Source organism: Elephantulus edwardii, unplaced genomic scaffold (genome assembly GCF_000299155.1).
Source record: "Elephantulus edwardii isolate Elephantulus edwardi_28Jun2011 unplaced genomic scaffold, EleEdw1.0 scaffold00151, whole genome shotgun sequence".
Lineage (NCBI taxonomy): Eukaryota > Metazoa > Chordata > Mammalia > Macroscelidea > Macroscelididae > Elephantulus > Elephantulus edwardii.
This window is the reverse complement of record NW_006399901.1, coordinates 6,067,635-6,094,925: the sequence shown is the minus strand read 5'-3', so window position 1 is coordinate 6,094,925 and position 27,291 is coordinate 6,067,635. Positions and strand designations below refer to the sequence as shown.

General features: G+C 49.8%; 1 protein-coding gene across 1 annotated transcript in view; it reads right to left on the bottom strand.

The window, feature by feature from the left end:
- Positions 1-3,040: 3,040 nt before the first annotated feature.
- Positions 3,041-27,291, bottom strand: part of UBE3B (ubiquitin protein ligase E3B) — a 58,800-nt gene continuing 34,549 nt past the window's right edge. The window contains exons 13-26 of the mRNA XM_006894834.1: positions 26,445-26,616; positions 24,044-24,162; positions 22,756-22,870; positions 21,533-21,632; positions 16,863-16,982; positions 12,868-13,044; positions 12,658-12,768; positions 10,703-10,840; positions 10,539-10,604; positions 8,229-8,287; positions 5,242-5,424; positions 4,589-4,700; positions 4,231-4,323; positions 3,041-3,232 (exon numbers count right to left, since the gene is read on the bottom strand). Of these exons, the coding sequence (XP_006894896.1) occupies positions 3,041-3,232; positions 4,231-4,323; positions 4,589-4,700; positions 5,242-5,424; positions 8,229-8,287; positions 10,539-10,604; positions 10,703-10,840; positions 12,658-12,768; positions 12,868-13,044; positions 16,863-16,982; positions 21,533-21,632; positions 22,756-22,870; positions 24,044-24,162; positions 26,445-26,616 (1,757 nt within the window). The remainder of the gene's footprint in view (positions 3,233-4,230; positions 4,324-4,588; positions 4,701-5,241; positions 5,425-8,228; positions 8,288-10,538; positions 10,605-10,702; positions 10,841-12,657; positions 12,769-12,867; positions 13,045-16,862; positions 16,983-21,532; positions 21,633-22,755; positions 22,871-24,043; positions 24,163-26,444; positions 26,617-27,291) is intronic.

The window sequence follows — 27,291 nt, the reverse complement described above, 5'->3', positions numbered from 1 at the left end:
AAGTCGGTATATTCTTTTCCAGAAGGAACCCACCGCAGACAAACTGGACTGCCTGCTACAGAACAAAGTACAGAAAGAGCCAATGGGAAGAAATTCAACAGAAAAGAACCTGCTGTGCAGTCAAATTCCAGAGGGTCCTCACTGGTGCATCTCTTGATACAATGGCTGAGAGGAACCAAAAGCCTGGAGTTAGAAAGGCTAAGTGAGGACAGGCTCTCAGGAACAAGGAAGAAAAAAAGGCTAAACAAGCACCTAAAAGAGAGCAATGTCTACTACTGAAGTTCCCACAAAAGCAACACCAACACACGAAGCTGTGAAGCCTGTGAAAGTTTTTGCTTCCTAAGTTGGTGAAAAATGCTAAGTTGGCAGATGAGACTTAAAGATTCATTTTAAAAAACCAACCCAAAACCCCTCAAAAGACATTTTGCTTTGGGAAAATCGGCCATCAATGACCTCTCCAAAGTGCTAAAGAGAAACATTATCAGTTTAAATACTAAATAAAGTGTGCCTATTCCAAGCAATGGTTCCACATTAGAAATGTGAATATTGGACAAGAACTAAGGATGACCGGATAATCATCATGCCCTTGAGTTGTGGTGCTGGAGAAGAGTGCTGAATGAACAGCTAAGAGAACACACATATTTGTCTCGGGAAGTGCAGTCAGGGGTGCTCTGTAGAGGGTGACACTTCATCTCACAGACTCTGGGCATACTGTCAGGACTGGGTCATTCCTTGGCAAAGGACATCACGCTGAGAGAGGTGGAGGGTCAGAGAAAGAGAGGAACTGATACAGTGACTGAACAATGATCAAAACATATCAGAAATGGTGAGGATGGCACAACATAGGGCAGGGTTCAGACTGGATGTTCACAGGGTCACTATTGGGACCAAACAAGTACAAACCATTTGTGCCCCCAGGGACCTTTCAGGGAGACTGTGGGTGCCTGTTATATTCTCTCTTGCACCCATGTTCCCCCATCAGAAGCCTGCATCTTCTTTAATCACTGGGGCTCAGCCTTGAGCCAGCCAGGCAGGCCCCCAGCCAGGAAGAACCCCTTTTTTGCATAAAAAGCAGAACACAGTCATCAGGTGCTGAAGTACAAATTTTAATAAAGCGTTTGAGCCTGTCCTAATCCATAACTTAGCTACAAAGATGAAAAACAAACCCCATCAAACCACAAACAAAGAAAAAATCCAAACCATCACAACTTTAGAGCCATCAAGGTGTCAAATACTTCATCATAATTTGAACATCAGCTGTGAAAGTACAGATTAGTGTTTCAGATAGTGCAATATTTCCAAATGATGACGAATCTGAATGCAATGATGAACTACCCCTCCTCACAATAAAAAAAAAAAAAAAAGAGAGAGAGAGGAAAAAAAAAGAAAGAAAAAGCATGGATATTGGTGTTTATGGACCCTTCTCTCCCCAGGCCGCCAGTGGTTCTGATGATCAGGTAATAAAATCTAGATGGGATCTTCTTTATTTTGTTGAAGGCCCTAGCACAGGATTACAACCTGCCCAGTGCACAGCCCTGGTCAGGAGACGTCCTCAAAGGAATCGAGTGTTTCAAGTCCATGGAAATCAGCGGTTACAGACAAATCTTAAATAAGAAAAATAAAAAAGGCGCCATCTTGAAATTTCTTGGAGTTTTCTCATCAGAATATAACACACACTCTGTCCTGTGGAATCCAGGAGCCCTAGCCAGTTGTGACTCCGGCCTGCGGGACACTAGTCCTCATTCAGCTGCCATGCTCTGGGGAGAGCTGAGGGTGGGTCTGGCCTGCTCTGGTGCCAACATGGTTGTTCTTGCTAGAAGGCGTTTTGCTGCTGTGGAGCCAAGCTGCAAGCCCAAGACGACTCCAGACCACCAGGCCAGGCAATCCTGGCTTTTAATCGGATTCATCTTGGTGGAGGGGGATTCAAAAGGAGCACGATGAGGTGGAAGAGGGTGGATGGCTGTCAACCTAGACTGCACATGGTCTTGGCCTCAATGGCCTGCGTCTAGGATACAATCCCGGTGATAAAGGGAAAGGCTGAGGGCAGAGAATAGTGGGCTGAAGAGTCAGCCAAGTGGAAAAGGAAAACTAGCCCCGAGGATGCATGAGTTTCCTCGGCCACATGGGCCTACGTCAGTGCAAAGGACTCTGGGATTCCCTGTGCTAAGGAGATGGCGGCCGATCTGAGCCTCTTGGGATTGTACAACTTTGGGGTGATGGGCCGTGGTACCTCGGGTTAGTGTCTGCCTCTTTTTTGGGTAGGAGCAGGAAACGCTGTGTGCCCTTGGAACCGGCAGACTTTGGGAAATAGTCTGGAAATGGGCATGCCTCTGAAGGGCTAGTGCTGTTTTTCCCTACCAAACCCAGTTAATGCATAAGAAGTGGAGCAGAGCCAGGGAACGCGAGGCAGCCCGGCCTGTTGAGCATGAAGACAGGCCTGCGTTGCTGAGCTGAGGTCTGACCAGCAGGCCTATTGGCCACCCAGTAGCGGGTGGTGCAGGGGGCCTGGCTCCTGGACAGGCTGCCGTGGACAGAGTGTAGGCAGAGGCTTGGTCAGGTGCATAGAGGCTTGGCTAGGCCTTACCTGAGTAAAACAGCTTCGGAAACGGAAGGCGCTTCTTCTGAGTAGTGGGCTTTGTGCATTCAGGCCCATGGTTCTGGATCCTGGGGGCTGGGGTGGGGTGTGTACCAGGACTTTTTTGTGCACAGCTCATTCACCACGTTAAGCAAAGAAACAGTCACCAGAAGGCCACATCCTCACTAAGAGAAGCCCCTCTGTGCTCCCCAGGACCTGGGCTCTGGCCCGGGAAGCCAGGAGGAAAGGACCAGCGTGGGCAGAATCTGGGTTTATTTCCCACACGCCGTGCTCCCCAGTACCGCCGGGGGAGTACTGTATCTGGTTGTTGTGTATGTCTCAAAGTCTCCAGGCTGCAGGGGCGGCTCATGGCTATAGAGAGGGCCCGGGGCATGTCTCCTGGCCCACAGGCTGTGCTCCAGAGGGCCCTGGAGTCCTGGAGGCGGTGGACAGGGTGGGCGGCTCCTAGGACAGCTCGAAGCCCGTGTTCATGCTGATGGCGTAGCGCAGCTTCTCCCGCAGGACGCTCTTCTTGCTGTAGTTGGGCAGCTTGAGCAGATTGAAGCAGGTGGATGAGGTGGGCAGGCGGCCCCCTGGCTCGCGCTTGCGGATGGTGAAGAAGCCTCGGAGGACGCTACCCAGAGTGTCCCCAGTGTCCTGCAAGCACACAGCACGCAGGGTTGGGGCATCTGGCTGGTCCCTGGGGGGTGGGGAGGTGCAGAGTGGGTGCACCACACTGAGTCCAGGGTCAGCCTGCAATCTCAGGACCATTGGCTCTACGAGCTGCACACCTGCCTTCTCAGCACCAGACCCCACCTGCGACTTGAACCCTGTCCCCAGTGAGCTTTCTGAAGTAGCTCTTCTGCTCAGGAGCTGATTGCAGGTTAAATGATTCTTAAAGGCCAAGAGAGTGTGAAAATACATTATACACACCACAACAAGATAAACAACCCAATCACAAAATCAGCCCAGGATATGAACAGACACTTTACCAAAGAAGACATTCAGATAGTGAACAAACACATGAAGAAATGTTCAAAATTCCTAGCTTGAAGAGAAAAATACATTATACAGCTAACAGTTCTGAGCACAGCCTCTATCTCCCTCCTGCTTTCCCCTCCTAAGTGAGGATGCTGAGGACAGTCTCATGTTACCACAGGGCCTCTGTGACACTGTGGAAGGCGCTATACCCAGAAGGCATTGGCTTTTCATGGAGAGACAGGACACAGTTACAAGGGCAGCTGTTTGCTGAGAGCCCCTGTGAGTTAAGCAGGTAACAGAGAGTGACAGCTCCTAAGCTGCCCATGCTCCTTTTACAGACGAAGACCTGGACTTTCCCAGGATGCAGCACTGCCAGCGGATAGAGGAGGTTGCATGCACAACTTCCCCTGACACCTGAGCCCTTGTTTCTTCCCTCTAACATCTGGAGCCCTGGGCAGAGTAACAGCACCTCCTAGAGGAGGTTAAGAAAAAGGGCATTTGGACATTGGGCCTACCTTCCCCAGTCAGTGGGATCTGCTGAGGGCGGCTGGCTCTCCCTTGCTGGGATGTAGACTGGGTGAAGGCCCAACATGGTGGACGCCACAGACACCCACCCACCAAGAAGTGGTCAGAGAACATTGGCTGAGAGGCTGCCTTGTCCCCAGGAGTGGTACCTGATCATCCGAGACTTCTACACAGCGGATGGAGAAAGGAGGCTTGAGGTAGGCGAAGCCCAGCAATGGGGGCCTGGAGCAGCTGGTCACAAACTGCAACACAAGGTGGGCTCAGCTGGGACAGAGTGGGCCCTGGATGGAGCGCTGTGCTCCATGGTTCTCTCCCCCTTCTGTCACTGCCACGTGACAGAGAAGTGTCCCCAGCCCACCATCGGGGACAAAGTTCCCATCTTTCCTGGGGGGACTAAGATACACTACATTCTCACCACTGGCACTGAGGTTTCTGGATGTATCTCCACAGGCATGCATGCACGCACACATGTCCTCATACACAGGGCGCAGTGAGCAATGAAAATACCTTCAAAAACATGGCTCTCTCCTCTGGTGTGAAGTCCGAGCCCAGGATATCCCACAGCCAGATGATGACTCTGTGACTTCCGTGAAACCCGCCATAGTACACTGTGTGCTTCCTGCAGGTGACCAGACAATGGGGCCAGTTTAGACCAGCAGGCCCCACTACCACCACCTTCTCTTTCAAGTCACATGCCCCACACTTGAATAACTCCGGCATGTCTGGCTGGAGAGTTCGAGAGCAGAAACTACTCATGGGGCTGGATGCTTCCAGGGCCCCGCTGTTGTTTTGTACTGTTGAGTCAGATCCAACCCACACACAGTAGGTTTTCAAAGGCTGAAAACCACATGGGAGGAGACTGCCCATCTTTTCCCCCACAGAGCAGCTGGTGGGTTCGAACAGCATGCCTTTGAGTTGGCAGTGCAGCTCCTTACCACTAGGCCACCAGAGCTCTAGGGGCTTAGTAGCCCCCACTTGCTGCCATTTCTCAATAAAGTGGTTAGATTTTTTTTTCCCCCCAAGGGGGAGTGGGAAGAGGTATAGAAGGGAAGATGTGCTTCTGAAAAAATCGCCCCAAAAGAATCCAGCACAGGGAAGCAGCTGGCTATCCAGGAGATCAGAGAATCTCCTCCACTTCCCACTCCCAGCCTGCCTCTTACTTCAAGTCTTCCAGATCGATCTCGGCATTGTCCCCCGAGATGAGTCGCTGCAGTTCGGGCGTGGAGAACATCCGGATCCACTCGGGCTTGATGATGGAGCGGAAGCCGCTGATGAGGGCGGCTGTCTGGTTTTTGATCTGAGTGTGCATCCGGAAATGTGCCATCAGGTGGATGTAGCTGATCCTGTTGCCATCGAGGCCGAGAGAACAGCAGGAATGAGCTGGGTAGAGTGGTGCTCAGTGAGAGGAAAGAGGACCCATGAGAAGACCCCAAACCAGTCCCAGGGCACTTCACCAGAACCATGACAACATCAGCAACACTGTGTGCATCCCAGGGCATCCCCCAGTCCCCGTGACATCACAGAGACTCCACTATGCCCAGGATCAAGACGGGCTTCTCCATGTGACAGACTGCAAAGTGTACTTTGACATTTCCTCAAATTTCACCCTTTCTGACACAGGGCAATTCATATATAGCTCAGGCCCCTTGGCACCCTTCAAGTGGAGAGAAACCATTCTGAGTGGCAACCTCAGTTTAAATCTTGTCAAGACTAACAGTGTGCAGCCAGGAAAAGGCAGCTCTGTGCAACATGTTTAAGCTCAGCTGAGAGGTGGGGGCCCACGTGTGACCCTTCCAGGCAGAGGGTCTTTAGAGTCTGTTTTTCTGAACACAATGGAACTATCAGCGTGTGTATAACACAGGTCTTCTGAACAGGTTAAATACACTTCTATGGTCTTGCCAGCACTTTTTTTGCTTAGCAAACCGTTGACTCAGACCTGGAAGAACTGAGTCCAGACTGGTTACAATGCTCACGTATTGCAACTCAAAGTAGAGGTGTACGCAAGCACAAAGCTTAGACTCAAGCCACAGACCCTGAAGAAAATCCTAATTGTTCTTTAATTATTACATCTTCTAGCAGCAAAGGTGTGGCACATACATATGGGTTCTGTTATCACTGTTCTTTTCATTCACTCTTTGAAGCAGGTGTTGTTGTTAGGTGCCATCAAGTCCGACTCCCTCCTCATCTGACTTCCTTGAGCCCACTGCTGCAGCCACAACGTCAATCTATCTCGTCGAGGGTCTTTCTCTCTTTGCGCGGACTCTCCACCTTTCCAAGCATGATGTCCCACTCCAAGGAATAACCTCTTTTAGAAACATACCCAAAGTATGTGAGATGAAGCTTTGCCATCCCCGCCTCCAAGAAGCGCGCTGGCTACAGTTCCCCCAAGACTATCTATTTGTTCTTCTGGCAGTTGTGGGACATTCAGTACTCTTCTCCCACATTAAAACTCAATTTTTCTTCTGTCATCATTTCATTGTCATTGCTTTTTACCAAGAGTGAGCAAGGGTGCTAAGGGTTTTTCCTTTTAACATCCAGGAAGCCTGAGGCCAGGTATCAGCCTTAGAGAGGGCATGGTGTGTCACCACACCAGAAAGCCCCGCCATTATACTGAAGGTTCATGCTAAGAACATACACGCTTTTGCGTTAATGGAGTTTTCACAGGTACATGTCAAGGTAGAAGAGGCATTTCATCCGGGAACACAGCCTACGCTGGCCTACCTCCAGCAGCTGTTACACACACACAGCTCCTGCCACCACCTCTGATCAGAACGTCTGCTGAGACCTGGCCTCTCTGGGAGTGGCAGGCTCTGTGACATGTCATAGACCTGGTAGTAGTAAACCCATTTACTAGCCACTCCAAGCGAGCCAGACATCACAGATAGCATTCTACATGTGCCACCTCTTGGGGAATCCCTGGCACGGGCTCACGAATGGGCTCAGAGCGGCCACAGGTTGTACTGGGGCAGGACCAGGGCTCATACTATGCCCTGATGCAGGTAAGATTCAGCCCTCGCATTCTTCAGGCCTGTTTTCAGGAGGAGCCAGGCCCCGGAGAAGGATCATTGTGCTTGGAAAAGCAGAGGACCCATGGAAAGGGGGAGGAACCTCAATGAGATGGACTGACACAGGGACCATAACACGGGCATGAGGGTAACAGAGATTGTGAGGACGGCACAGGATCGGCAGGGTGCTGTTCTGCTCTGCACAGCGTTGTTACAAGTCAGTGAGATGGCACCTAGCAACAAAACAATAACTCTGACAACAGTGTATGATCCCTGTCCCTTTGAACCTTCTAGGTTTTCAAACACATGACCAGGCCAAGGGACAAGGCCTACACATTTCCAACATAGTGAGAACAGCATCTCTCCTGACTATTCTTGTCTAAGAATGTAAGACTCCCACGAATGCAGACGGACTGGGCTGCTGGGCCTGGAGGGACCACGGTGCTTGAGGACAGCAGGCTGCAAGCATGGCTGGCTCAAACGACTTCCCTGGTGGTACTGATTTCTCACTTGCCATTAAAGGGTGATGCTCAGGTGACAGTTCAAGTGCTTAGCTGGGCCGGAAGGCAGGCAGACAGATAGAGTGAGAAAAAGGCCTGTACCTACTCCTCTGCTGGGCTCAGCCATGTTAATCAGGTAAGAAGAGGGCTTAGCGGACAGTGCATTGAAGGGTGTTGACTCTAGAACTGGAAAAGGGTGACGTTTAAACAGGTTCCTGAAAGCCTGTTATCTGTGGCGACAGCTGCCAGGCCTCAGAGTCTCCTCCATGCCCGTGTCGAAGCACCTGGCCTGCGCCTCCCCACCACCCACTCCTCCAGGCGGTCTTCAGGCCAGCAATGCCCCCTAGGCTAGGGGATAGCGTGCCCAGCCAGTTCCATTCAGAGCCATCGTTAAATGCCTCAGGAGACCGAGTTGCCTCTGACCTTCGAAGTGCTATCGTCAAGAAAAAAATCGTCAATTCTTCTTTTGCAAATCGTATTTAATGCAATTTCGGCCTATGAGCTCTAGCTGGAAAATTCCATTATGATATTTATGGTCTCTTTTGACTTCAATCCGTCTTAATAAATCTCCCACGGAAGCCCCAAGAACCAGAGTAGAGTCGTCACAAATGGTGACCTTAAAAATCTAATTGCTGTACTCACTTATTTTCATTTGTAACAGGAATGGTCTTCCCTCCAGGAACCAGTTCGTGGCAAACAAGCTGGAGAAGAAGGGGAGTAAATTATACAGAGACAGCTAATGGGGGGAAAACAGAGATGGTTCCCACAGACCAGGGAGCCTGACACAGACAAACAGCCCCCAGAATGACAGAATGCACACGCTCTCCACAAAAGTCAGGTTTAAAGATCACAAGGCAGACAACAGTGAAAGCTTCTCCTCTCAGGATCCTTGTTCAGACATGTGTGTGAAGGCTATCGGCTCTCACTAAAGGGAAGTACGAATGTTTCTATTAGGTTGTTGTTGCTGTGTGCTGTTGAGTCGGAACCAGTTCACAGCTGACCCTCCAGTGGGTTTTTTCAGAGGCAATAAACTGTTTGGAAGATTGCTCTTCCTTCTTCCACAAAGTAGCTGGTAGATTTGAACCTCATACGTTTGTGATAGCAGTGTAGCTTCTTACCACTAGGCCACCACAGCTTCCTAGAGTAGGATGAGGAAAGGGGTTTCAGACATCCCCACACTGGATGGCACAAAGGACAGTGAAGCCTTGTCTCACACACTTTGGGCATGCTGCTAGGAGAGGATATTCCTTGGACAGGGACACGATGTTTGGAAAGGTGGAGGACTGGCGAAAGACAGGACGCCCTTCAATGGGCTCTGGCCTGACACAGTGACTGCTGTAACGGGCTTACGTGTGTGAGATGGTGAGATGGCACACGGTTCAGACCTGCTGGCCACAGGGTTGCTAGGAGTAGCATTCGACTTACCTCACCTGACAATGATAAACCTCCACCGCACTGGAGCACTGTAAGGCTGCTAACAGAGACGGTGGGGAAAGTGTTAAGAACTGTGTTACAGTATGTACTTTGTGGTACTACTTGGGGGAAAAAGAAACTATACACATGCCCTGAGGGGAGTCATCTAGAAGGACAGGAGCAGCATATGAACAGGGCACTGGCACTCCAAGGGATTTTCATTTATGCCTGTTATGTTCTTACGGCTGAATTCTCACTGAGAACTTGCAATATTCTGATGATGTTGTTGTTAGGTGCCGTCGGAATATGACTCATAGCGACCCTATGAACCGCCGACTTGAGTATTTCCTCCCTAAAATGTCCATCAGGAAGAAAGGTCAAGATCTGACTGAAGATTCACAGAAATGCTCTATAATGCCAACTGCTTTCCACTACAAGAGAGTTCTGTGGGCAAAGAGGATGGGGGGGGAGGGGTTTGACCTAAAAATCAAAGAATGTGTTGAAATGCAAGTTGGGTTGTTACATATAGTTTTAAAACAAAAGAAGAAGAAGAAGAAAAAGAGAGAGAGCATGCTTACAGCATGTGGTGCAGCAGAGTCTGACAGCCACAAACCCAGCCACATAAAAAAGATGAAAAACGAGTAAAAGGAAGCATACATTTAACGTCAATTTCACATGAGTTCTGGTAATACACTGCAGCTCTAAAGACAGGGAAAGGGAAAACAGCCCATCCCAGGGCGGTCAAGATGGAGGCAAGCTGAAGGTCTGCCAGCTGGAAGGGTCCCTGGGAGGCATCCAGCCACGTATTTCTCAAGAAGTCTTGTATATGAAATTATTCAGGGAGGGGCCCTCTGAGAGCTCGATTTTCTTTCTCTGAAAGAGCCTGTGGATAAAGGAGCTGGGAGACCTGAAAGTGAGACATCACCAAACCAGGGTTTGTCTCGAGGGCTCTCAACATCCCTGTACCTGGGCTCCACAGTCCCTCAGACGGGGGAGCAGGGCTCCAAGTCGGACACCCAACAGTGAGATGAGGACACTGTGGCTCCGGGAGTGACCCGCACCAAGGGGACATAGGTCACTGGAAGCTGGCTCTGCACTGGCAAGTTCATCTGAGGTCCCTCCGCTGGGACACGGCTGAGGGAGCGAGGACACCAGGGGGACAGGCTGACAGGGGCATTCTGGGAGAACGGCTTCTCAGGCTCTCTTGTTCCTGCTCTGCTCTGGGTGATGAGCTTGCAAATGTCAGGGTTCTGTGAGCAGCACTTCTCGGGGGGCTTCTTGTCCCTCTGCAAGTCCTAATTCCCCAAATTTGTGCCAACCTAATCCCCACCATGGTAACGAGAAGCACAAAGGGGAATTAGGGCTTCCACCAGGCAGCACCCTCAGACACTGGGCCTTTGCAAGGAGCTCCCTGGGGGGACGAGCGGGGAAAGGCCAGGTCACCCAGGAAGAAATGAGGTGCAAGGTGGAGGAGAGTCTTTGGGGAAGGAATGCATCTCTCGCAAGCAGTGGAGGGAAGGGAGAGGAGACGAGGCCTACCTGCCCCATCACATCTTCATCGTACGACAGCGTCAGGCCCAGGTCAGCGATGTCTCCGTCATAGCGCTGGGGCAACAGAGAAGAGGACATGCCGAGGCCGATGGTTGCTATATCCTTACAGAACTGTCACCTCCCCCACCTTGAGGCCTGCCTTGCCCACTGACCTTGATGGAGGTGAGGTTCTTATAGAACTCTGAGTCCAGAGACGGCAGCTCATCCACGGAGCTGTAGAAGACGCTATGGTGGTGGCCGAGCAGTTGGCTCAGGAAGAAGGAGGCAAAGGGCACGTCCACCACGATTCCCTGGGAGGGAAACCATAGCCTTGTGATGCCACCATCTGGGGCGCCATCTCTGTCACCTGACCTGGGAGGTCCAGGCTGCAGAGGCGGCACCTGAAGGTGCAACGGCAGTTCCAGGCCATGGCAGCTGTTTTCAGTTTGAAGGACAATCTCTCCTGATGATTGAACTCACAACTAAGTGTCCCCTGGGGACAGGACAGTGGGGTGGTGAAGGGCGTGGGTTCTGGAGCTCCAAGACCAGACCCAGGCCTGCAGGCCCAGTTTGGGGGGGCCCACTCCTAGTTTCTCGGGACTATTGTTGTTGAGTTGGAACAGACTCACAGCTGACTCTCTAGCAGATTTTTAAAGGCAGTAAAAATCACATGGGAGATGACCTTTTCTCCTCTTGTGGAGCAGCAAGTGGATTCAAACTGGGTGCCTTTGGGTTGACAACACTACTCCTCAGCACCAGGTGAGCAGAGAGGGATTCAGTCACCGTGGGTGATGTTTGAGCACAGCACCTGAGCCTGCCCAGCCCATGGTGTAATGGGCATGCGCAGAGACTGTCCAGTAGAACTGCAGGAGCAGGACACGTCGAGGCCACAGGGACAGGCCAGTCAGGCCAGCAAGTCTGAGGTCAGTGAGGCGGCCAGGGAGGCAGGCAGGGCCTTGTCGGCCTCACGAGAGCCTGGATTCCAGCCTGAGGGCTCTGAGGGGGGGAGTAGTGGGTTCACATTTCCCACAGGGAGTGAGGTAGGAGGGAGGGTGAACGGAGGCTGGGATGCAGCTGAAAAGCCGATGCAGGAGGAAGGGGAGCTGCCAACAGCCTGCATCAAAGCAGCGTCGAGGATGGAGAGGTGTGTGTGGACTCCAGAGATCTGGACCCTGTCACAAAGGGCCAGGTGCACAAACACGTGCGACTTCTTACTTGGGGCCCAATCCAAAGCACCTCAGCTGTTGACTCGACTCTTATAATCAACATTATGGTTGATTTATTTTATTTTATTTATTTTAATTTATGGGGAACGCAGGGCCTATGCTCTGGTAAAGGAGTCTGGTGGCATAGTGTGGCCAGCAGTCTGAATCCACCAGGTGCTCCGTGGGAGGAAGATGGGTGGTCTGCTCCTGGAAAAGGGCACAGTCTCAAGGAGGGCTGCATGAATCAGAAGTGACTCAATGGCACTAAGTATTGTTTGGGGGGGGTGCAGTGGGGTAAGTATAGTCTATTAACCAAGAGTTCGGCAGCTGGAACCCACCAGGCGACCAGGTGCCAGGACAGTGGGAGGTTTTCGTACATGTGACCTCACTTACCACGTATGACAACTCAACAGAATTGGTTCCACTTGACTGATAATGGAACAGGGGCCTTACAGCACACACCCAGTGAGCTAACCTCACCCGGCTGCCACAAGCCACGTGCCAAGGGCGGTGTGAGCTTGCAGGCCAATCCCCCGGCACTCTGGTGCCTTGTGAAACGTGTGGCTTAAAGAGAACAAAAAATGACATCAACTCCAAAACTTCTGGTCTCTGAGGACCTGGACCAAGCGCAGACTCAGCTGAGCCGCCTGGGGTCTGAATGCAGCCAAGGCTTAACTAGATGAGACCTGGGGTGGTAATTTCTCTGAGCCCCGGTTTCCTCGTTCTCCGGAACAGCAGTCCCATTGCAGGACTGCTGAGAGGGCCAAAAAGTGGACGGGTGGACGTGCCTAGGCTTTCTGTCCCAATGCCCTCTGCGCCTCTGTACCTAAACAATGAAATCTACACGATTTGGCTCCCATCACCTAAATGATCCTTTCATCATTTTGTTGTTCCTTTTAGTTAAGTGTCCCTCAGTGGCCTACCTCGTACACAGCTTTTCCCAGCATCTTGCCCACAAACTCGAAAAGCTGCAGGTAATTCTCATGGATGTAGGAGGTGGGCGAAGGGTACAGCCGCTCGTCCCCACTGGTTGTCTGGGGGAGAGAAGGGCAGGGAGGGGTTAGGCACCTTGCCTGTTAGCATCTTGCCTCTCATCTCGAGGCTGGCCACTGTCCACCCTGCTCCTTCAGTACCTTGAACAGATTGAGTGCTGGGTCGAACACCCTCTTGATGATCTCTTCCAGGAACTCTTTAAAGACCCCGTCCTGGTCAATGCCTGCCTCGTCTACCCCGAGGTCGTTGACGAACTTCACGCGGATCACGCCCTTCATGGCATGCTGGGAGAGCTGCCGAAGCTGCTCGTAGCCGTCCTGCAGGGGGGGCAGATGCAGCCCGTCAGGAACCCCCTACACGGGGCTCTCCGCCCTGTGACTGTGAAACATGCCAGATTGACGGGGGGGAAAAGCTTCTCAACTGCTTTTCAGAGAGAACTTGTTATGAGGAACGATGCACTTTAGGGATAGGGCTGGACAGCTCTCTCTGGAGAAGTGAGGCTGCCTGCAACAGCATGCAAAGCAGCAAGCCACAGCCTAGATAATGGGCGGGAGAAACGGGGAGATTTCTTTCCATCTCTTTAACCATTCCAAGGGGGAGATATGGGCAATCTCTTCCCGGTCTCATTCACAGCCACTGAAAACCCACTGGAGAGTCAGTTCTGACTCGACAGTACATTATAACTTTGAGCTCTAACAAGAGTTATCGTCCACATGGTAAAAAGACAGACAGAAAGAAGACATACACAACTACTCTGTAAAAACCAGACTTGGGAAGAATTATAAAGAGAAAATTAAAAGTAACTTCCTTCACCTCTGGTGCTTTCCCCAGACCCTGAAGGGCCGTGTGAGTTGCACTGAGGAACTCGAGGCAATGGGGAGCCACAGAGGGTCTACTGAGGGGATTGGGGTGGCTGGGCGTTGTCATAGAAACACCTTCCTGTTGACTGCAGGAGAGAAGGGTGGTGGGGGGGCAGGTAGGAAGCAGGGAGATGGGGCTGCAGAGCGAAGGGGGTCTAAGGAGGGCAAGGCCTTGTGACCACCCAGCCCTTCAGCCTGTGTCCCTCATCCTGAATGCCATGTGTGACCACCACACACGACTTCATGCTTCTTCTAGGAGATAGCATTGTTTGCTGGGTCCCTGGATTCTAATCTGTCACAGTCTCCCTGTCTCTTCCAGCAGTTGGAAGCTGACTGGCGACCGATGGTGTCACAGAGCAGGGATGATAAAACCAGGGCAGGGAACAGACCTGCTGTTTCCAGGGTGGCTAATGGTCATGGCTGACTTGAGGACACCTAACAACAACAACATGCCAGCTTTGGCTTGGGGATGGGTGGACAATTCTAGCATCTGCCTGCTTGTAGGGCTCACTACGTTCTGCTTCGCAACAGGTTCACTGAGTCGGCACTGACTCTGCGGCACACAATCACCACTTTAATGCAAATCCCCAGCAATGGGAAGCGTTGTGTGCTCAACCACCAGCCAATAGGTTAGGTGCGACAAAGGCCTGGTAACCTGCTCGTGAAAGCTCAGTCTTGAAGACTCTGTGGTTCTACCCGCACACACGGGTCATCATAACTGACGGAATTTACTAGATGGTACCACTACTACCACTTTAAAACATGGCAGTAGATGTGGTTGTACTCCTGCGGCTGATTTAAATGGTGACTGTGCAAGTCCTTTGTAGGTGGTTTGCATATGGCAGGTGCTTAAGGGATGTCTGGACCTCAATTAATCTTTACCTTTTTCTAGGAAGGTTGCAGTGAGAACACTGCCTTCGGGAAGGGAACGAAAGTCCTCTACATGCACTTTAAAGCACGGATGGAGAGAACAACGGCTTAGGGACGGAGACCGGGGGTCCAGGCTTGGCTCTGTCACTGACACCCAAGTGGGAAATGAACCTCTCAGTTCTGCCTTTTACAGGATGAGGAGACGTGGCTGACCTAGAGCATCCTTCTGGTTCTGAAAGAGTTCTGGCTCAAATTCACCTGTCCCTGTGTGGAGGGATCTTCTGTAGGACTTTAGAATAGCAACCAGACACTCGGTTCAAAATCTGGTCTTCCACAAAAGCCCAGGATTGCCAATAGGTCTACTCTTGGTCTTTTGATGCCCCCTTGTGTCCAAATAAGGCAAAGGCCTGTGGGCTCTTCAAGCCAGGTAACTGAGTAAGTGGCCCTGTCTCTTTCTAATTTAATACATCACCAGTCATGAGCTCTGGGGAGAGTCGAGAAGCAGAGAGGTTTTGTCTGAAATCTGACACCCTCTCCTGATGTCCCTGACCTCTGAGGGAGTCAGGGGACAGGGCACCAATTCATAGAAGCCACCCCCGTCGATGCCACCACAGCCTCTTCCAGTGTGTGCCGGCCTCAGCTGAATGGTTGGTAGGACAGGGGCTAGGAGAGTGGGGACTGAGAGACAAGGGAGGAATGTCTAGGCTCAACGAGGAATGTTCTAGAGAAGGAGATTCTAGAACACGACTGGGCTTTCCTTTCTTTCTGGTCAAAGCAGAGGCTGCACACTGATCAGTCACAGCAGTGTTTTGTAGAAGGCAAATGCTATCTGATTTTCACAGTCTACAAAATTTAAAGGGCCTGGGTGGCATAGTTAAGTAGTGTGTTGGGCTGCTAACCATTAGGCTGGTGGTTTGAGTCCACCAGGGCTTGGAGGGAGAAAGATGGACAATGTCCTCCCAGTACAGACTCTGTAACCCAACAGAGGGTCATGAGGAATTGAACTGAAGTGGTAACAGCAGGTCTGATATTGAGTTTACATAATTTCATTAGTTAAAAAGAAAAAGGATCTAAGAAATTCACCAAAACCCTGAGACTTGGCCTTTTCTCAAATAACTGGAGCGTAAATCTGCACCCAAGGGTGGGTGCTGCCCAGGTTTCCCAAGCCCAACACTGAGAAGGGGTGTGTCTGTTACCATTCATCAACTCACTCCGCATTCACGGACTGCCTTTCTTACATAGTTCCTTGGACCAAGCAGGCTGTTTCACGAAAACCAGGCAAGTGCAATGGAGGTAAAGATGACTGGATTGTATTTGTATAACATGTAAACAAAATATTTCCACATCAAGACATGCCCTGCCAGCCTGCCTCAACACCAGAGCCAAGGGGCCTCCGGACCTCTCTCCCCTCTCTTGAAGATCTCCAGGCACCAACTGCCCAGCTAGTCCGTGCTGCTGCTCCAGCCGATGTGGACGCTAATTGCACGTGGTCAGGAGAACAAACACCAGCTCTCCGGCAAGGTCCATGACAAACGTGGTGCAAACACAACAACAAGGAAAGGAAGCAAAGCTGTCTGCTATTTCTTTTTTTTTGCTATTTCTTGCTGGTGGTCAGTCACATGCTCTTCTGGAATCCTCTGACTGTCCAAAGCTACAGAATGCACTAACAAGGGGTGGTGGTAGAAGTGTGAAGAGTTTAAATGATACAAGGTCCTCCTGGGGATGGGGACGTGGGCTCAGTCACCAGCCCTGCCATGGCCAGGACCTGCGCAAACGTGTGGGCCGTGCGCTTGTACAAGCCTGGGGGCGGCTGTGGCACGCGCACTGCAGACATTACAGGCCCGTATGTTCATGGACAGTGAGCACATTCCAGCCGACTATAGTCAGGGTCAGATTTCAGCAAAGTCAACATACCAGCATGTGGACATAAGCGTGTTGAGAACAAGACAAATGAAATCCCCCCACAGGGTAACCTGGGTGCTGGACTGGTTAAGGTGGCCATCTGGCCTGAATCTCCTAAGTTCAGGTCTCCAAGGAGCACATGTCATGGCGCAGTCAAGCTCTGAGCTCCATGGCAGCTGTGCTCACAGGGAGTCGGGCAGGTCACTGCAGGGACACGCGCCTGCAGACATGAGATCAGTGCGTCAGTGGCACTAACATTTCTGTCACAGATGCTGTGATGCTCCAGCTTAGGGGCCTTGTGAGGGGAGGAGCCCTCCACAGTGGGCGTCCAGTCCCGAGGCCAGTCTAACGAAGCAGCTCTCGAGAGCAGCAGGTGGGACAAAAGATCCCTTTGCTGCTCCCCAAGTCATGGCTTCAGTGGCACCAGCCACAGGAGCAGTGAGCACGGCTTAGAGGTGGCAGCGTGTATTTCTGCAGTGGTGTCTGTCACCCGCTCCACTCACCTCCAACATCCTGGAGCGGCGGATGGTGATGTGGGTGACATGTGGGGAGGCAGAGCTGGTCTCCACCAGTCCCAGCTTCTCCTTCTCCTTGGTAACCATGTTTCGGAACAGCAGGACACGCTGAAATGAATAAAGACAGGATCAGCGGCCATGTCAACAAGGGAAAATGCCCTCCCTAGACAAGAAAACCACTTCACCTCAGAACCACCAAGAAAGGAGAGCCAGAATTGGAGTGATTTCTGTGCTGGGAAATTCCTAGATCTGACAGATATACCTAGTAGTCCTTTCTCTAGAGGTGGCACCCTCAATTTGGACTTTTAACTTTCTAAATTGTGAGAGAATAAATTTGTTTGTTAAAGCCACCCCCTCAAACAAACAAAAAAACAAAAACCCAACCAAAAAACAACTTCAGAAAACTACCCAAGTTACAGTCGTGAGAGGCAGCTGGCAGGGGCACTTTGCCACAAGCTCCCGGTTACCAGTGTCAACGCACACATCTGGGCATCAGCACTATCATATCAGAGGAGCAATGTTCCAGAAAGGCTGGCCGGGCAGCAGCGACACAGGGGAACATCATTCTCCTTTCTCAGTCAATAAACCCGGCAGCAGAACAAGCTACAGGGGCCTCTGTGCAGAACTGGGCCTGCATTCAAGGAAATCAATACTAGGAGTTTAAAAAACAGAAAGCACTTCAAAGATGATTCTTCTCACTGTCTGAAATTTTAAAGATAATCCTGGAGTACAAAAGGCCCTGGAATTTTTATCTGCCTCCTCTGGGGCTCTCAATCAACCCGAGATCCCTCCAGTAATGTATCTCCACTGTACAGAAAACAATCACCCAATGGTTCTGTTTGTGATGTGGTGGTTGCTGTGTGGACCATCAAGTCGGCACTGACCCCAAAACCAGTGGGTTTTTCAAAGCAATAAATTGCATGGGAAAAGACTGCTCATTTTTCTCTCATGGAACAGTTGATAAGATTAGAACTGAGTACCTTTTGGTTGGCAGCACAATCCCTTACATCTAAGCCACCAGAGTCCCTATGCAGATGAGGTAGTTGGGTCTTCATGACTTTCTGAATACTTATATTCCAAGAACTTAGTAGCTAAGTTAAAAAAAATATCCCCACACAACAACACAAAAATAAAATTATATTCTTATTTTTTTTTCTTTAAATAGCTACAAGTATGCACTGATGGGACACATGTTCCAGCTGGGCACAGTATAGCTTCTGAAACCCTCCAATCAAATTGTTGTTGTTAGCCGTTAAGTCAGAAGTGATGCGCAGCTGACCCTCCAGTGGGTTTCTAGAAGCAATAAATCGCATGGAAGACTGTCTATCCTTCTCCCACGGAGCAGCTGGTAGATTCAAACTGCATGCCTTTGGGATTGCAGCAGCACAGCTTCTTACCACTAGGCCACCAGTGCTCTCCGATTAGACAGGATACCACCAACTTCCCAATTCCTGCTTTCTACTGATCTTCGTGTAGTAACTGATTTTCCAGTGTTGGGGAATGTTGGGGATGAAGGGAGGGCCTCTGGCCAGGACGGATCGCCTCCCAATGGCCTTTAATACGGGGTAGAGGAAGCTCTCCTGTGTTTGGCAGGGCCAGCCTGAGAAAGTTCTCCACCTGGGAAGTTGGTTGCCACATCTGTTGAGCTGGGAGTGGTCCTCACGAGGCTGAGGTTCTCCTAACCAATCCGCATGTCCCATGTCTGTAAGCCCACCCTATCCTGACTTCCTGTTTACATGTTTGTATATACGTGCACTGCAGTCCTAATAAAATTGAGCTGGAATGATTTTCTGATCCTCTCCTGGAGTGGTGTATCTCTGTTGTGCTTAACCCCATCAGGGTGTCACTGTAGGCTGCCGGCGAACAGACAGCGACATTCCAGCACATCAATCTTAAAAACACAGCTCTGCAAATACATAAATGACATCATCAAAAAGACTGCAGCACAATCTACTGTTGAGACTGAGCTACCTCGAGTTCTCCTAGTGACCAGTGGGTCCCACTGTATCACTTTTGCAGATACAACATATCCTGAGGCTTCCCTGGGGACCACAGGGGATCCTTTGTGCACAGGGATTCTAGACTACATGCCTGGGGCCCTCACACAGCTGAATCCCCAGACACAGAGGGCCAGGTTGAGAGGCTGTGCTTTAACACGAGGCACCGGAGAGCTGTGATGGGCCTGGAAGATGGGGGTCTGTGAAGCAGTTCCAACAAGAAATACTTGGAGAAGCTAGAGGTGCTACAGCTGGAAAACAGAAGACTCTGAGGGCAAATAAGTGGTGTCTACCAATCTCAGAGAGTTCACTCCATAGATTAGAGGCTCCACTTCTGGGAGGTGGACCAAAGGCCAGAAAAGACAGAACAGATTGTTTTCATAGGAGCACAAGGGTTCCCCCCTTGGACGAGTAAACAAACAGAAGAGCTTGCTTGAAAAAGCACAGCCTCTGTCAGAGGCTTCAGGGACACAAGTCCCAACTGGGGGCGGGGTGTGTCTATACAACTCAGTGATCTCCTTTCTATCCTGAGTATCTGTTGTTGTTAAAACACAAAGGAACTGAAAAACCACATCTGCCTGCATATGACTTCTGAAGAAGAGTAACTCTACTAGTTGTTGTGTACCATCAAGGCAGGACTGACTCACAGCTGACCATGAGGATTTTCAGAGGCATGTCACACAGGAGAAGACTGTTCATTGCTCTATAATGTAACAGCTGGTGGATTTGAACTACAGGCCTTTGGGTTGGCAGCACAGCTTCTTATCACTAGGCCACCAGCGTCAAGTAAAAAAAAAAACAAACCACTATCAGAGAGATCAGAAGATTAAGTTATCCCTGTAAGGTGCGATTTCATTTGCAAAGCTGTGATTTGTATTGTTTATTAGATAAAGTATGTCTAATTTGTCAAAGAAATAAAAAAGGCAGAGCAGGGCTGTCAGGCCTTCTGACAGGCATGCTCACACGCGACCTACTGTTAGGGATGTGCTCTGTGCTCCCTGGGTGCCCCTCCCCCGGTACCTGACCTTCCGGGGCTTCGCTTCCCAGGTCTCTCACAGCTCAGCTTTTCCTTCAGTCCTCTTCCTGGGCTGGCCCTTGAAGCGACAGGTTCCGAACGGCTCTCACCTCACTGCCTTGTGTTCTCCCTCCCTCTAGTCCACCCCCCCACCCCGACGTTTATACTGCAGTTCTGAGAAATGGGTGCTGTCTTCACGTAGAGCCCATCTGCAGTCTGGTCCTCTCTCCTGTGCGCCACACCTCTGGTTGCCAGAAGCAACGGCCAGCTCCTATCCTACCCGCACGAAGCTGAACACCCATCATTTCCCAAACTGGCTTGTGCTTTTGCTCACAGCTCAGGGACCGGCTCAGGAAATGGCTAACTCCCCAGACCTTCCTTTCCTTCTTCAAATCCCACGCCAGGCCCGTAGGCGCAGGGACCAAAGAGTCACTTGAGGGGTCACGGGTGCAGGACCCTCTTCCTCCATCTTTCCCTTTGCAAACTATTTTTTCCTAATAAACCTTATCTTTTTTTACTTGGAAAAAAATATGACTTAATCTTCTTTTACTCACAAGGTCAAGTACTCAGTTGCTAACTGAGAGGTCACTGGTTTGAGCCCACCTGTCACTCTGCAGGAGAAAGCTGCTTCCACACAGTTTAGGGCTCTGAACCTCTGGGCTATTTCTAGCCTTAGTGCTTGGTGTCTTAGAGGTAGGGAGTTGTCTGCCAACCCAAAGGAACACAGTTCAAATCCATCAGCTGCTCTGCAGGAGAAAGATGGACAATCTCCTGCTGGGTGATTTACTGCCTCTGAAAACCCACTGGAGGGTCAGTGGTGGGTCAGTTCCAATATGATGGCACACACCAACAACAGCAGTCAGAATGAACGTTCAGGCCCCTAGTAGCACCACATTCTCTCAGCAACACCATCCGCCTTTGCCTATGGGATCTCTCCTTTCATTCCCAGCTGGGCCAGTGCCCTGCTTGCCCTCCTCTCCCAAAACTGCCAACTCACGCAGTCTTCTCTGCCTCTGTGCCCCAGCACTGGCAAGACGCAACCACTGTGTCCTGGAGGTATTTCCACTTGTTCTAACAAAGATAGGGCCTCCTGGGTGGAGCAAATAGTTAGAAGTCACCTATAAACATTGCTGTCAGGGATCTGAACCCACTGCACAGCAGAGAAGGCAGGCCTGGGGGTGTGCATGCTTCCAGGAAGATCCCAGCCCAGAAAGCCCAATGGAGCACATGTCTACTCAGGGACAACGTGTGGGGTCCCTGTGAGCAGGAAGTGAGTCAACTCAAGAGCAGGGGATCTGGTTTGCTGGCCTGTCTTTACAAAAAATGACAGAATGTGAAGAATGTTGTAGCAGGACAGGAAGAAACACAAATTAGTGCTGCTGTGTATTTTTCTTACTCATAATGATGAGGTTGTGACACTTGTTTAATGCAGAACTCAATTTGTACGCTATTCACGCCTGAGCATCAATGAGTCTTGGGTAAGTCTTGTTAGGAGTCTGTGTTTACCAAGGAAATCAAAGACTTGTGTCCTGTATCTAGGATAGACCCTATGGGCATTTAATAGGGACCTGATGAATATCTGTGAATGAATGATTAAATGCTTGAATCAATGAACCACTTACAACACCGCTCTATCCTCAACTCACGTTTTTGTGAGGAATCACATGAGGGATGTACTGCAGGATCAGCTGGGCCCGCTTTCTGTCCTTGTCCAGTTCTTGGAAGAGTACACTGGGCTTGAGGTCCCTTGAGAAGAAAAGGATCATTAAAACAAGACAATTAAAGCAAAAAACCATTCTCTGGCACCGGGACGGTAAACGACAGTCTGCAGGCCAGAGGCAGCCTGCTAGTTTTTTAAAAACAACTTTATTAGCGCACAGTGACACTCAAAGTACGTGAGATAAAACCTTGCCACCTTTGCCTCTAAGGAGCACTCTGGCTACAATTTTCCCAAGATACAGCTGTTTGCTCTTTTGGTAGCCAATGAACATTCAGTACTCTTCTGCAAGACCACAGCTCAAAGGCATCAGTTCTTTTGCTGTCATCTTTATTCACTGTCCAGCTCTCAGATGCACAGCAAGTGACTGGAAAGACAACAGCCTCAATCAGGTTGCACCTTTGTCCTTAAAGTGACATCACTACTCTTGACTACTTTGGAGAAGTCCCTGACAGCACACTTTCCCAGTGCAATGTTGTTGCTGTTGATTGCCTTCAAGTTGAGCACAACTCATAGTGACCTTATGAACAAAAGGCCTGAAACCCATTTACAACTATCAATATTTATCAAAGTTCACAGAGTTTCCATAGGCATGTTGTTTAGGAAGTGGATGCCACTCCTGCTTCCAAAATCCCAGTGCAATAGAGACCATAAAAGCTAAGATATTAATGATCTGATCTTTTGCAGAAAATTCTGCTCCCTGTTCTAATACTACAACTTTAAGAGCTGCAGGGGAGCCGATGTGACACAAATGCTACCCTTCTGCAGGAGGAGAACATTTGTTTAAGAGGAATGCACCCCGCAACAGTTTTTCACTCTAATTCTGCTGATACACTGGCATTTAACGACCACAGCCTGCTGCTCAGTCCAACTGGAAGAACATTTCATCCCAGCCTGGACAAGAAGCACTTGCTAAATGGGATCTGGCTCTGTCACAGTTAATTAACTGTAATTGTATTCAGTGGAGGCATCTCCTAATAGAAACAGCTGCTAAGTGATCCGTGCTGATGGCAGCAGGGCAGGAGGACAGAGAGAAAATCCCCTCAAGCCCTCACCCAGACTGCGGACAGCACAGGGGGACTGGGGAGAATCCCCTCGAGCCCTCAGGGTACACCCTGGCCCCCACCATGCCTGTCTCCCTCTCCTGCTCACTTTCGCAGCCAGTGGTCCTCGGGTGCGAAGCGCCGCCTGCAGTCCCGCTCGTACAGCGCCATCAGCCACCCGTGCACGGACTGGAACAGCTCCAGAGTCTCTCCCTTGGCGTTTTCTGTGGGAAACACACAAACGGGCGAGTCACACTCAGGGCAGAGATCAAGCTATCGAGAAAAGGACCACCTCCCGTCTTCTCTGGTCACCACGGGGTCCTTCATCACCCTCCCTCCTCATTTTACCTGAAACTAAAGGAATAAAGACATTCTGGGAATGTTCTCATCGCAGCTGGACTTGGGATGCGGCACTGAGTCGGAAGTGACTCACAGCCAGCCCTCCTAGTGAGTTTTCACAGGCTATATATTGTGCAGGAGATTAACTATCTTTCTCCCACAGAGCAGCTGGTGGCTTTGAATCACCTGCCTTCGGCTTGGCAGCCCAATTCCTCACCCACTAGGCCACCTGAGCTCCCCTACACAGAGTTTCGTTCAGACATACCATGCATGCTGCCTCCCACCAGGATGTCATCAAAGTTCATTTATAATCCAAGAAATCTCTTACTGAACACAGGAACACACTGCTAATTGGAAGTGTGAACCAGTGTATGTTTGATCATTATAGAAATAAACTGAAAGACTCCAAAGGCCAGAGATCCAGGGCAAAATGAATGCTCATTAAGCAGCCTTGGTGGGTGGGCTTGTCTGTAGGGAGTTGTGACGTTAACGTCAACCTCTCCTGAGGTTAGAATCCACTAAAGGCTCCTGGGAGAAAGAGGTGCAATCTCCTCCTATGTCATCTGTTACAGCCTCAGAAAACCCGCTCAATGGTCAGCTATGCGTCAGCTGATGCAACCGCAAAGATAGAAGAGTTCAATCCTCACTAATAGTCTCTGGGAATGCTCTGAAGAGAGAGAGGGAGAGACCTACAACCCCACTATGCTCTTGTGACATCACATGGAATAAAGAAAGGGAATTTCCAAATATGTGAATAAATGGGGAACTCTCGTGGCTTAGTGGTAAGGAACTACACTGCCAATCCAAAGGTATAGAAAATCCTCCAGCTCCGTCAAAGGACAAAGATGGGCAATCTCCTCCCATGTGATTTATTGTCTCTGAAAACCCGCGGGAGTGTCAGCTGAGTTCCAACTTGTCGGAATCTAACAACATGTGAATAAACATGTTTTCAGTTAACTCTGGTAAAGACTTAAGCTAAGGATCAGTCCGTGTCTCGGATCTCTAGAGTTCCGATGTGTGTATCATCACTCCAACACTGGCTAACTCCTTTACCTTACCTACAATTCCATCCCAGATCATCTTAAACACAAAGGAATTCAGAAAAGAGGAGATGGTGACCAGCTCTTCGAGTTTGAATGAAATCTGTTCTTCGTAAACTTCAATGTCATCAAGAATCCTAAATCAGACAAAATGACTTAGAATTTTGCATGGGGTGGGGGAATCAATGATCTATACCTTTTACTAGATAAAACAAGGTTAAGAAAAAAGCGCTATGCCTGTTATCTCTCATACTTGTTCTCTGCCGTCAAGGCACCTGTGACTCATAGCGACCGTATGTACAACAGCCCTGAACCCTGTTCTATCCTGAGCCAATATCATTGTCTCCAACATTGTAACCCCATTACCCAAGCCACTGATTCAATCCATCTCATCGAGGGTCTTCCTCTCTTGCGCTGTGCCTCCACCCTCCCAAGAATGTCTCTCTCCAAGGACTTGTCCCTCCTTGCAACATGTCCAAAGTATGTCAGACGAAGCTTCAGAGTCCTTGCCTCTAAGGAGCAGCCTGATTTCACCCTCTGCAGGATGAACCTGTTTATTCCCTTAGCAGTCCATGGTCTATTCACTACTCTTCTCCAGCACCACAGCTCAAAGGCATGAATTCTCTTTCTATCCTCCCTAGTCATTGTCCAACTCTCTGATGCATAACAAGTGATTGCAAAGACCATGGCCTGGATCAGGCACACCTTAGTTCTCATAGTTATTGACTGTTAAATTGATAGATAAAATGGTATGTGTTCTATCTGCTTCAAAATCACCTGGTATGTGATGGGATGAACCAGTCTAGTCAAGAGTGGTAACTTCCAAAGCTGGGTGGTGGGCATGTAAGCGCTCATTACTACGATCTACTTTTACTTATTTGAAATATTCCACTGTAAGAAATTTAAAATGTAATTAAGAGGAGGAGCTCTATTCTATCTCTCTCTTATTTCTAAGGATCAGACACATTCCTGAGTTGTGTCTCAGTCCATGCCTTACTCAAACCTAGGGATCTGGGCTAACTCTCGAGTGGGCAATCTGCTTATGCCACTATCAGACAGACATTACCAGTGCTCAGTAGGTGCTTGATGAAGGTCTGTAAGTGCAAGAACAAACATTCGAGGTAAAGTACGATTCAATGAATCATTTAAGATACAGTTCTATTTGGCAAACTTCATAAAACTGTTACTCCCATTTAAAACACAGCCTACTCTCAGGACATCCTTTATCAGCAATTAAGACCCTCCTCTCCCTTCTAACTACCTCTCAGGACATCCTTTGTCAGCAATTAAGACCCTTCTCTCCCTTCTAACTACCTCTGAGCTCCTTCCTCTGCCCTTGACAGGTCTGTGACCTCTTCCTGGCTAGATCTTCTTGCCTGGACACAGATGTCAGAGGCTCACTCTATCTTGTATTTGTTCACCATCCATTCAGGGAAGAGAAAAATCAATTACAAGAATATTAAATAAACAGACATTTATTAATGTCCTGCTCTGTGTCAGACACTTTACTGAGCTCTCATCTGGGCTCATGTGGCCTCGTGCATATGCAGCCGTGCTGCTAACACAAAGAAGGTGGCTCAAATCCACCAGTGTCTCCTCGAGAAAGAGGGATAATAGTCTCTCAAGTGATTTACAACCTTTGAAACTCACTTGAAGGGCAGTTATGAGTTGGTTTCAACTTGATGGCAAGGAGTCTGAGTCTTCTCATTTACTCCCGTCACTAGTAGCTCCATGAGAAAACCAAGGTTCACAGAGGTTAAGCAGCTTGATCTTGGTCAGTTTAAAATAATGACAGTAGCAGAAGTCAGCAGCTACTGGGCAAATTCAATGGCCAGTGTCCATGCTGTGCGCTGGGCACGTACCATCTTTTCTAATCTTTATACAGCCCTGGGAGGGAGGTGTGAGTCATCCTCACCTACAAACGAGTAAACTGAAGCTCAAAGAAGCTGAGCCACCTGCCCCTTGCCAGGGGTTGCCACAAAAAGTAAGCACCTGGGCCAAGTTTTGCACCCAGAACTTTCCACATAGTAATTGGCCCACTATCAACATTCAGTGTCACTGACCTGGCCCCTTGAAAGGGTGGAGCCACCACTGGACAGCCATTCTACGCCACCCACGTGCTATGTGTTTTCCCATGAATTCTTTTTTTTTAATTTAATGTGTCCTATGCATTAACAGCTTTGGCCACAACCCAGGCATTAAGCTAGGATGAACAAAGGACTAAGTCCGCTCTGCCGAGCTACTAAACGAGCATGATCAGGTGACTCTTTGCCTGTAACCAGGGGGTCCATCTAATTCCTATAATGATCCCATCACACACATCTGAGTGGATACAGCCACTGTGTGTGCCAGCAGTTGCTTCCTTCTGGGACTGTCGGAACTGGAAGAGAGGACCTCAGCCCTCCGGCAGCAAACCTACGTGATGAGGTGGCGGGAGCAGTCACAGAACAGAATGAGCATAGCCAGGAGCGGCCTGGACTCCTCGGTGTCGTTGTTGAGACATTCCAGGAAGAGCTTCAGCCCTCCGTGGGGCCCCAACTCGCAGATGAAGGCCCACAGCTTGGGCAGCAGATCATCAAGGTAAGTCAGACCTAGCAGAAGGACAGAGACACCTGAGCTTTAGATGGGGCTCCAGCCAGCTCTCATGATCGTGGAAGCTGGTGGCCTAGTGGGTAGGGAGTTGTGCCGTCGACCCAGAGGTGTGAGGTACAAATCTACCAGCTGCTCTGTGAGAGGAAGACAGGCTAATATGCTCGTAGGAGACTTTAGCCTCTGGAGGGTCAGCTATGAGCCACTTCCATCTCAATGACAATGAAGTGGCTCTGACTCATGGCTCCGACTCATACGAGACAGGGCAGAATCGTTCTGTATGTTTTCTGACGCTGTGAATCTTTACAGAAGCAGACTGCCTCATCTTTCTCCTTTGGAGCCACTGATGGGTTTGATCTTTCAGCCAGCAATCCAAGGCTTAACACACAGTGATACCAGCCAGGGCTTTATGTGAGTGAGCATGACTTATCAAGAAAGTCATTCCCCCCTCACAAACATCATGATAATGGCAAACATCAAGCAGGTGCTGGTTACGTGCCAAATCCTAAGACTCTGAATGCTTGTTCTTTGCTATACTGTAAAGCCCAACGGGATCTCCTTTTTATAAGCAAGGAGGCTAAAAGCACAGAGAGATTAAGCAACTAACTTAAAGTCACAGGGCTAATGAGTGTCAGAGGGTGCTCTGGTGGCTTGGTTTGGTAAGAAGTTGTGCTGCC